Consider the following 10,478-nt stretch of genomic DNA (forward strand, 5'->3'; position numbering starts at 1 on the left):
GAGATCAGAAAGTTATGCCAGAGCATTTTTGTATCATTAGCAGAACTTTGTAGTCAATGTGAAACTTAATAGGCTGCCATAATAGCTTGAATGAAACTAGGGAAATGTGCTCTGGCACACTTTCTTTTCCGGAGAAGGACATAGAATGCTAAATTCAGAACTAGCTTAATTTTCCTTAAAGATGCAGCATGACAGCCAATCAGCAACATTAAAATCAGTTAATGATAATTTGAAGAGTGGGAATCAGATGATAAACTAACATTTAGAGTCCGTTCGCTTTTACTCTTTGGAGTAGCTCCAGGACCAAATCAGCATCCTTAATGTGTGTATCCAAACATCCAAGAATTTTTTATTCCTCCATGTCTCCATGTCTTCTATACAGTCTTCTGTTTTGCATAGCTGTGTTGCTAAATTGGGCTGAAGTGACAAATATAATTGTGTGTCATCAGCATAGAAGTGAAAGCCAACATTATGTTTGCCAGTTGCACGTCCAAGGGACTGGATATAAAAGGAAAATAATAGAGGCCTTAAACAGAACCTTGTAGGACATTGTATTATATTTTGGGCTCTGACGAATCTCCATTTGCGCTAACAAACTGGTTTCAATCTGTCAAATAAGATCTGAAGCAGGCAAGACCAATTATGTTTTCAAGCTTGTCAGTTAAAATATTATAGTCAATAATGACAAATGGTGCACTCAAAATCAGAACCAATACCGAAATAAATTCATAATATGAGCAAAACAGGAGGTCACTGAATACTTTAACCAGTCCTGATTCTGTAATATGATCCTTCTGGACACAAGACTATGAAACAGCATGCTTGCTATTACTACTTTAAAAAAACAGGAAAGCTGTTGGGGCTACAACTTCCTAAACTCATAGCTGCGAAAGGCATGCTGGAGAGTAGATGGTAATTGGAGAGATCACTGGTGTCAAAGAAATGGTTTATTAAGAAGTGGCCTAACAACAGGACATGGTCTGAGCTGAGTGAGAAATTTATGTTTTGTAAGGGCTCTACATCTACTGATAATAATAGGACCCAAGTGGTTGACAGAATCAAGGTGTAGGAGCTTGTTATACCTAAAAGAACTAACCTCATGGAGAAGTTCGTGGGTTATGATGCCTCCTGGGTTCTCATCATTAGAGGATGTAGTAGTATATAATGGATTTCTGGCAGCCTGCTGCTGAATTCTAGCCCTTATGATCTCGATTTTCTTACTGAATAAGTCAAATAGTTGTTGCTATGGTTTGGAGGAACTTGACCCTTGAAGAATTGGAGAACTGGAGAATTGTGAGTAGCTTTAGTAATGTGTTTATCACTCGCACTAGTCGCATTCATTCATTCATTCATTCATTCATTCATTCATTCATTCATTAGTATCTTTAGTATTGCAGAGCACCATTTGCAGAACACTCACACACACACACACACACACACACACACACACACACACATATTCATGCCCTGAGGCAATTTAGCATAGGCAGTCCATCTACTTCATGATTTCAGGAGGTAAGCAGAGAAGATGCAAAGAGAGTAACCTGAATCTGAATCAGAACCTAGAGCTGTAGGGCAGCAGTGCTACCCTCTGTACCACCGCATTACCCACTCTGGGTACTGAAAGTCCAAATACTCACCCAAAAGACGTTCTCCAAACTTGACCTTCCAGCTTCAACAGGCATCATCAGTAGAGGTTTTTCCTGTATTTAAATGGAAAGAAACCACAGTACTATAATTCTATGAGGCATAGGAATGTTTTGACAAGTATCAGTGTATATTTTAGTTTTGGTCTAAAAGTTTCAGCTTGACTAAAACCTTTGTAATGCCATAAAGTGAAGGGTGCACTGCTCATTAGGTTTGTCTGACAGGTGACTTACTAATGACAGCTGCAGTAAAAGTAGCACTAATTTGCTTTTAATGGATCTGATGCTGATATCATCTGATGAAGTAGATAAATGGGGCATTATCTTCTGAAGCTCTTGAATTATGCCTGTGTGTGTGTGTGTGTGTGTGTGTGTGGTTGTGTGTGTTTGAAAGGAGTTGAAGGTCAGCTCAGACTTCTCTCTTCCTATCAGCACATTTGAAGCTTGAGTGGCATGGTCCCTAGCGTGACCCTGAAAATCTCAGCATGATCAGCTCACCCTCAAACCCAAAGTGTGAAAACAATTCTAAAACAAAACTAAAAAAAAAAAAAAACCTGGGCTGTTTGTTATTTATATAGTGATTAAGTGTCCTTATACCTAAAGATTAAGTCTCCTTGTGCCAAAAGATTTTCCTTTCTGATACTAACTATAGCATATCTCTAAATTGTGCAGATAAGCCAGTTACTATCTCTGTATTTCTTTTTCTCGTTCTACCTCCGGCTAAATTTCAGACTATTTTACACCTCTCTCACCAGTACCTCCCCCCTTAGTCTCCCTTTCTCACTTGTCCAGCCTAAGAGAAGCAGAAATTAATTACGATTTTGCAGTTTGAAAATAGAATATTGATGCCGTGGGGAACCTGGGACTGGTGTGAGGGTAGAGAGAGAGAGAGAGAGAGAGATGGGGAATGTGGAAAGATAGAGAAGGACTATCTTGCTTTCTATTTATTTGGTTAGTTTGAGTATGTGTGTGTGTGTGGTGGATGGTATGTTTAAATGTGAGTGGGTGTTGCAGATGAATACTAAAAAAGGGTATACGCTAGAGGTTAATGGAGTTAAATTGTGTTTTTTATCTTCAAATAAAGAGTATGTGACTGTCTAATTGCATATTAAGTCTCAAATACTCAACTGTTTTTTTTCTCTTCCTCATAGCGCAGTAAATATTATGGCAAACTTTCACTACATTTTCTTTCAAGAAGGACCTCATTAATGGGTCAACAAAACACAATACCTTCTCCACAATTCCAATGTTCACCAACCCAGCCGCATATTTAATATTTAATCACACTTCTAATTCAGTGCTCCTGATATTACTTATTTAAAGATGTTAGAATGTTACTATGACAACGGTCACTTAAATGAGGAGAATTTTTATGCTTTGTTATTGCCTTCATGAGATCATGTTGATAACTATAATCGGAAGTAAAATGAAAGCCATATGAGCATATGCAGAAAGAAAGCTATGTATAGGCTACAATGTTTTAATTAAAAGCAACAAGCACAGAATAACGCAGCTTCGTCCAAGAGGTTGCCATAACAACGATCATATTGATATGTATGAGTTGGAAGCTGGATCGTTAGTCCTGAAGAAAGACCTTTCTGCTTTGTTTTCTTTCTGCCAGTTATTTTCCATTACCAGGTTATCTCTTACATATAGTAGGTATGAAGTTGTATGAATGAGACATGAAGTATTTTCATAACAACTCAGTACATGAATAATCCTGCATTAAACCCTGAATATGAAATAATGATGAGTAAATACATGTATTAATCACAAATTAATGAAGAGTTAACCTTAACTGCGTGAGCCTTATGAATTCATGCATGAATAATGACCACCTTAAGCATATGTTAGTACATGTTTGTTAATTAGTGTATAAATTAAAACAATCTATATCTAAGAATATCATTTATATCATTTGTCATAAATAGTTGCATACACAAACATTCATTTGTTTTTATAATATACACTGATCCTCCTTATCAGATGTAGAAAGACATACTAATAATTAACAATAATTGCATCTCAACAAACACTATGTCACTCTACATACAGTTACCTTTAAATCCCGCTGTATTATTAGTGTGTGATTAGTGCTATCTATTCTGTGACACTTGTTATCTGGTAACATTTAAAACCTGCGGTCTATAAGTTTGTTTTTGGGGTGTTTTAGGCTTAGATTGACAGGGGCAATAATTGTATATATACACCATGATCAACTCAAACATTGTTGTTGTTCTTTCGGCTGCACCCTGTTTAGGGTCGCCGCAGCGGATCATTTAGCCCGCATGATTCAATTTGGCACAAGTTTTACACCGAATGCCCTTCCTGACTCAACCCTCCCGTTTAATCCAGGGTTGGGACCAGCACTGAGAGGTAAATCTTCAGTGGCTGGTTTAGTGCCCTGCCTGGGAATCGAACCCAGGCCACGGCACCACCAGGAGGCTATGATCAAGTAAAACATATGAAAATATTATTTATTTTTTAACATTAAAAATAAGAAACCCCTACTCTCTTAATGTCCAACTATTACCTCTCAACACAGTGCATGATTACTGCTATTAGTTTGAGAGCGCAGGTAGTTTTGAAGAGGAAAAGAAACGCTGTTCAGCAGACTATTTTAAGCATTGCTGGTCAGAGTGGCAAAGTAAAAAAAAAAAAAGATGAACTCAGAAAGAGGTAGGATTATATAGTGTAATGTAGCTAAAAACACTTCCCATATACTGTAGTTAACTAGCTAATTCGTTGCAGGTTAGCCATAACTATCAGTAGAACAAGTTAACAAAAAACAGCCTCATGCCAGGTTAGCTTAATGTTATTTTAACAGTTACCGTTATTATCAACCACAACCATGGTTATTCACACTGGACATCATGTCATGCCATCTTCCATTGACCGATGGTCCAATTTTTTTGAACCTTTGAACCTTCTAAAGCGACATGAAGCTTAGACAGAATAGACATCCAGTGTGAACAACCTCAGATAGACACTAGGTGACTTGCCCTGTACACTTCCATTATTTATTTATTTTTATTTTTCCTAACTGTTTTCAGATCCTTTCACTACAGTAGCATGTTAAAATCTCACAGTAAATGATGTGTATAAGATTTAATCAGTTACAGTGTGCATTTATTTCGACTGTCATTATGCCCTGTGTAATTTGCTGTAACGAAATAATCATTTGATTATAAAAGCTTCTTTTTTTTCCCAATTATTTATTTATTTTAAATTTAAGAACAAATATCAGGAAGCCTACCTGTTGACACGACACTCCCATGCCCTAATGTTCAAACTGAATCTTTGCCCATGTAGACAGACGTTTGATGTAGTTTACTCCGACGTGTTAATTCAATACATTAACTAACAAACATGTACTAATACTGTACATTCATGCATAGTTAAGGCTCTGGGTTGTTAATCAAAAGGCCGTGGTTCAAGCCTAGCACTGCCAAGATGCCACTGTTGGGCAACTGAGCAAGGCCCTTAACCCTCTCTGCTCCAGGTGTGCTGCATCATAGCTGCCCCTGCGCTCTGACCCCAACTTCCTCAGCTAGGATATGTGAAGAAAAGAATTCTGCTGTAATGTATGTGTGGCAATAATAAAGTCTTCTTTCACTGTTAAGCAGAGGAAGTGGTAGCCTAGTGCTTAAGGTGTTGGCTGTCTGATCAGAAGGTAGTGAGCTCAAATCCTACGACCACTAATGTGCCACTTCTGGGCCTCTGAGCAAGGCCCCAACCCTCAATTGCTCAGTTGTATTAAAAATGCTGGATAAGAGTGTCTCCCAAATGTAGTTAAGGTTAAGGTCTTCATTAGTTTGTGATTATTAAATGCCTTAGCTTAACATTAACTCATATTTAAGTAATTCAGGTATCAGTGCATGATCATTCATGTACTGTTACTGTAAAATATTACCAGTATTTCATCCAGATATTTTAGATATTACGTGCTCAGACTACAAAGTTCTCCAAGAACATACTGGTGGCTTCTTGGGAAGTTGATTAAGACACATTAAACGTCAATATTATGTACTGTACTAGTTTAACACAGTTCTGAACACTGTGCAATGTTATTTAAACATCTTAGTAGTATTTCATAGTCTTTACTTTATTTATTTCATATCTCAGGGGTGGGGTTTTTTTTTCACTTTTTTTAAGGATTAATTAGTATTGAAAGTCTGCTACCTCCATCCATCTTTCCCCCCATACTCATGGCTAATGGAAGGCGTAAGTGTAATCTAAAAATGGTTTGAGAAGCAGTAGCTCCTTTCACAACTTTTATTCTGCTTTAATGTGTTTTAGCAAGTTGGAGAGAAAAGTTTTTTCAAGGTGATAGCTGTTTTAATGCTTCACAGTCCTGCCCTGGGTAAGTGTACAAATAGTTGCTAAAGCACCTCTGTTAAAAAAAGAAAGAAAGAAAAAAACCCACTTCATCCTCACTGTTTTCTAAATGAAATTTCCTTTAGAGGTGTTACAGAAAAGGTGCCATTGTGTTTCAGAAGTTGCCATTGTCGAGTGGGCTCTCATTTGTTCGAGGATAAAACTTTGAACATGACGTCTTTATTCATATACAGTTCCTCATAGCAGTCATTTTATATTCATACCATCGCATTTCATCAGTCAGTGTATCATTTTCATATGCTGCATTTTTAGATTTTGTCTATTTATCTTCCACTGGTCAAAATCAACCCCCCCCATTACTCTATTTCGCACAGCTAATTGTACTTACTTTTTTACTTATTATATGTGATTGTTGCTTATTTTATTTAATCTCTTTTATCTTATAACAGAAAAATAAATCAAATAATTAATAAAATGATTTATTTCAAAATAATCAAATAATTGTTTGTATATTTTTTATCCAAGTCTATTTGATTCTTTTATAATATGCAAGGTCATAAAAAATGCATTTCATGCTGTGTGATTGTGTATGTGACCAATAAAATTTGAATTCGATCCAAATTTGTCTATCTATCTATCTATCTATCTATCTATCTATCTATCTATCTATCTATCTATCTATCTATCTATCTATCTATCTATCTATCTATCTATCTGTCTCTGTCTGTTTTCTGTGGCTATTTTATTTTATTTTTAGTATTTCCCCCTTCTCCTCATACATGACTGCACCGCTGAAGGCTTCACGTGCAGTAGTCAGTCAGTTCACTCCTTTTCATATATCACATGTTCGTACCTCACCTTGTCACATAATTAGTGATTCTTTGCTATATACGTAGGCGTTAACTTGTCTTTTTGCACTATTACTGCGAATCTGCGAACATCTTGTCAGCTTCATCATAGCGCACTATTTGTACACTCAATCCGAGCAGCACTATGGAGTATAGCCTGAGTAGATAATCAAACTGCAACTTAATGATTGCACTGCACTCCAGCAGTCTATTGCTGTAGGTATACTGTACGTCTCCAGATAGTAATGCTAATGCGATGCTAATGCACTCTCTTCTTTCTTATGCTATCTTGCATATGCCTGCTTCATTTATTCTTGCTGTGCACCTCATTACAAAGTAGACGCATCACAAAACATTATGTAAAGGGTTTAACTTCAACTATTGTTTACAAAGACTGCAGTAAAAAAAAAAAAGTTTTAACAATTACAGCTTGATGCTCAGACGCTGCACACAACACTTGCTTTTATGTCTTCTGCAGTGTTTGATCAGATGGCCTGTAGTCTTGAAAATATAGTGTTCTATTGACTTCAGCTAGGTCAGTAGTCACACTTCTTTGCTAATGACTTGCACATCTTTCACTTTCTGAATTCGTACAAACATTACACGGCGGACATTGCGCTACACTGGAACTGCGCTGCTAACTTCAGCAGTTTCTGTAAAGTTCAGTTGGGTAGCAGACAAACTTTATAAAACGATATACCTTGTGGCTGTATGAAGTAGTTTTGACATGAGAGTTGTATACTGATATTAATAGTATCCTAGCTGTTACACCAGTGCAAAAGGGTGTTTTAGCAGGTGCATGCTAGCCAACTCATTAGCTCGACTGCTGGCTTTTACTGTAGTGTTACAGAACAAACTGCACCACCATATGTCTTACTCACACCTATGAATATGTAAAGTGCATTCATTTTTTTTTTTTCAATCTTTTTACCATGTTCGTCTTCTTCCTACTCACTGTATGGCTGTTTTACACACATACACACACACACACACACACACACAGACTTTTTCCTTTGGGCTACAGCTTTAAGTGCTTCATTGGCCTGGTTAAAAATCTTTGTCCGGGAATTACTGTAACTGTCATTTCAAAGTTCCGAAGACGTTGTGAGCAATTTCCTAAGGTAGAATTCCAACAAATGAGACTTTATTTTTTGCACCAACAATTTCTGATCTAATTTAAAATGACCTTCAGGTCTGAAATAGTTAAAGTATCTGATAACTCATTATGCTGGGGTTGATCTGAGGACCACATTAAATGAGCCTATTTCTTCTTTTCTGCCTAATTCTCATTGTCTAGACTGTGACCACAGTTTATCAAAGAGAATTATCTTCTCTTGATGTACTGTGGAAGTAGATGAAGGATCACAAAGCACCCATAAAGGACCAGTCCTTCATGAACATCAGTAAATTGTCTAGCTAGCTGTAAATAATCTTCATCTCCTCTTGTCTGTTTCAGCGTGGATCTTGTACATGCACAGCTCCGTGTGTGTGAAGGCAGGAGTCTTCCTGAGCTTGGCCTCCGACAGGATAAGATCAAGATTAATGGCTGTGCCATCCAGTGCCGTGTTACTACAGAGGACCCTGCCCGTGGATTCCAGCCCGACACAGGACGACTAGAGGTACGCGGTTAGGGTTAGACTGTTGCCTATATACAGCCATTTAGATGAGACTACACTTACTATCCACCTAAAAAAGTTCAGGTCAAGAGCTTCAGGTAATGTTTACAATCCAACATCAGAATATGGGAAAAGTGTAATCTCTGTAACTTAAACTGTGGCAAGTTTGCTGGTATCAAATGGGCAGGTTTGAGTATTTCTGATCTCCTGGAACCTCCTTTTCACACACAGCAGTCTCTAGTTTTCTTACAGAATGGTGTGAAAAATGAAAAAACTCTATAACTAAGGATATAACTCTCTCTATGTTTAAGTGACAACTGTTTTAATTAATATTGTTTTATTGTTGTTTTTATTATTTATTACATAGTGTCACAATTTATTATAATATGGTCACCTTGAGTGACTAGAAAGGATCCTATAAATAAAATGTATCATTATTATTATTATTATTATTATTATTATTATTAATAGTATTAGTAGTAGTAGTAGTATTAGATAGCTACTCTATATAGTAACTCTATAGCTAAGAATATAGGTAATAACTTAAATAATCACTCTTTACACCCATGGTGAGCAGAAAAGCATCTCAGCTTCTCAGGAGGATGTGCTACAACAGCAGAAGATCACAGCAGGTTCCTTTCTTGTCAGCCAAAAACAGATATCTGAGGCTCACATCATGGACACAGACTCATCCAATCTGAACAGTGGAAAAAATCACCTGGTCTTTTTCCAGTCTTAAACTGTCCAGTTTTGGTGAGTCTGTGCCCATGATAGCCTCAGATTCTTGTTCTTGGCTGGAACCTGAAAATCCCAGGAGATCAGCAATTTATGACATACTTAATCCAGCCTATCTTGGCACCAACAACCCTGTCAGAGTTAAAGTCACAGAGATCAGACTTTTCCCCCATTCTGATGTGAACATTAATTGAAGCTCTTGACCTGTATCTGTCTGTGTAGGTGTTCAGGAGTTTCTAATAAAGTGGATAGTGAGTGTATATGAATTAACATTGTTACCATTATGCACTCATCGACCATTTATTAGGACATTTTAATTAGGTGTACAAGTGACTGGTGAGTGTATATATACTGTGCTATTTTCAAACAGGAGTCTAATTCAGCCACATAATGCAGGGATTCTTAAATGTTTTGTAGCCTTTTTTCACAACCCCTTTAACTGTACAACAAATTTTATGGTGCGGCACAGATTTATGGACATAATCAAATAAGTCAAATATCCAAATATATTCTCATTATTTAAATGTGCACAATAATATTTTGGCAACATATTGGAGTCATAAATTTCTTCTTATTGAAATTTCTGACAAAACGTGTTACATCTAAGCCGGCATTATTTATAGGCTTAAATAAAGTTTTTAATGAACTGATTCAGCTGAAGTCAGATAGGATAATATATTATCAATAGGAAATAAATAGAAATATAATAACTTTTATAACGGTGGGTTGTAATTTCCTAAAAATAAATAAAGAATATCACACACTCTCCTGCCTATACTTTATGGACCCCATTTTGAGAAAGACTGGTCAAATAGATCTCCTTCCATGTCCTGATATCTAATGGACTGTCTCGGTGACAGACTACTTTAAGTTGGATTCGTTAACATTCCCATGAGCCTAGAGCATGCAAATATGGTTGCTAAGCAACACCAAGCTAATGAATTAAAAAAGCCAATTCTTCTCACTGTTTTTCATGCAAAAGACACAACAATAAGCATTGCTCACATCTGAATAAACACACTGCTGGCTATGTCTGTGTGAAAAATATGGCAAATTGATCAACAGATATTACACTATTACCACTCCCAGCACTAACATCAATACTCATAACTGCATATACCATCTAATATGTGCTGTGTGGCTATGTGCTGTGTTGCTTTTGCAACATTTTTAATTCAGTTTTAAGTTCAAAATGATACGTTTAGTTTCCATTACAAATACCCATTAATTAGCCATACTACTGTTTACCCTTCCTTGCTATTATCCTGTCCCATTTACAGATAGTTCAGAGACAT

General features: G+C 36.7%; 2 protein-coding genes and 1 long non-coding RNA gene across 7 annotated transcripts in view; 2 read left to right on the top strand and 1 right to left on the bottom strand.

The window, feature by feature from the left end:
• Positions 1-1,703, bottom strand: part of LOC131355793 (uncharacterized) — a 39,739-nt gene extending 38,036 nt beyond the window's left edge. Inside the window, exon 1 of the long non-coding RNA XR_009204944.1 lies at positions 1,641-1,703. This is a non-coding gene — a long non-coding RNA (uncharacterized LOC131355793). The remainder of the gene's footprint in view (positions 1-1,640) is intronic.
• rwdd (RWD domain containing 4) overlaps positions 1-10,478 on the top strand; it is a 269,519-nt gene that overhangs the window by 255,171 nt on the left and 3,870 nt on the right. The gene's annotated exons all lie outside the window — the stretch shown is intronic.
• pcxb (pyruvate carboxylase b) overlaps positions 1-10,478 on the top strand; it is a 222,481-nt gene that overhangs the window by 63,161 nt on the left and 148,842 nt on the right. For all 4 annotated transcript variants that reach the window (XM_058394276.1, XM_058394274.1, XM_058394275.1 and 1 more), the window contains one exon: positions 8,289-8,451. In XM_058394276.1, coding sequence (XP_058250259.1) covers positions 8,289-8,451 — 163 coding nt within the window. The remainder of the gene's footprint in view (positions 1-8,288; positions 8,452-10,478) is intronic.

This window comes from Hemibagrus wyckioides, linkage group LG07 (genome assembly GCF_019097595.1).
Source record: "Hemibagrus wyckioides isolate EC202008001 linkage group LG07, SWU_Hwy_1.0, whole genome shotgun sequence".
NCBI lineage: Eukaryota > Metazoa > Chordata > Actinopteri > Siluriformes > Bagridae > Hemibagrus > Hemibagrus wyckioides.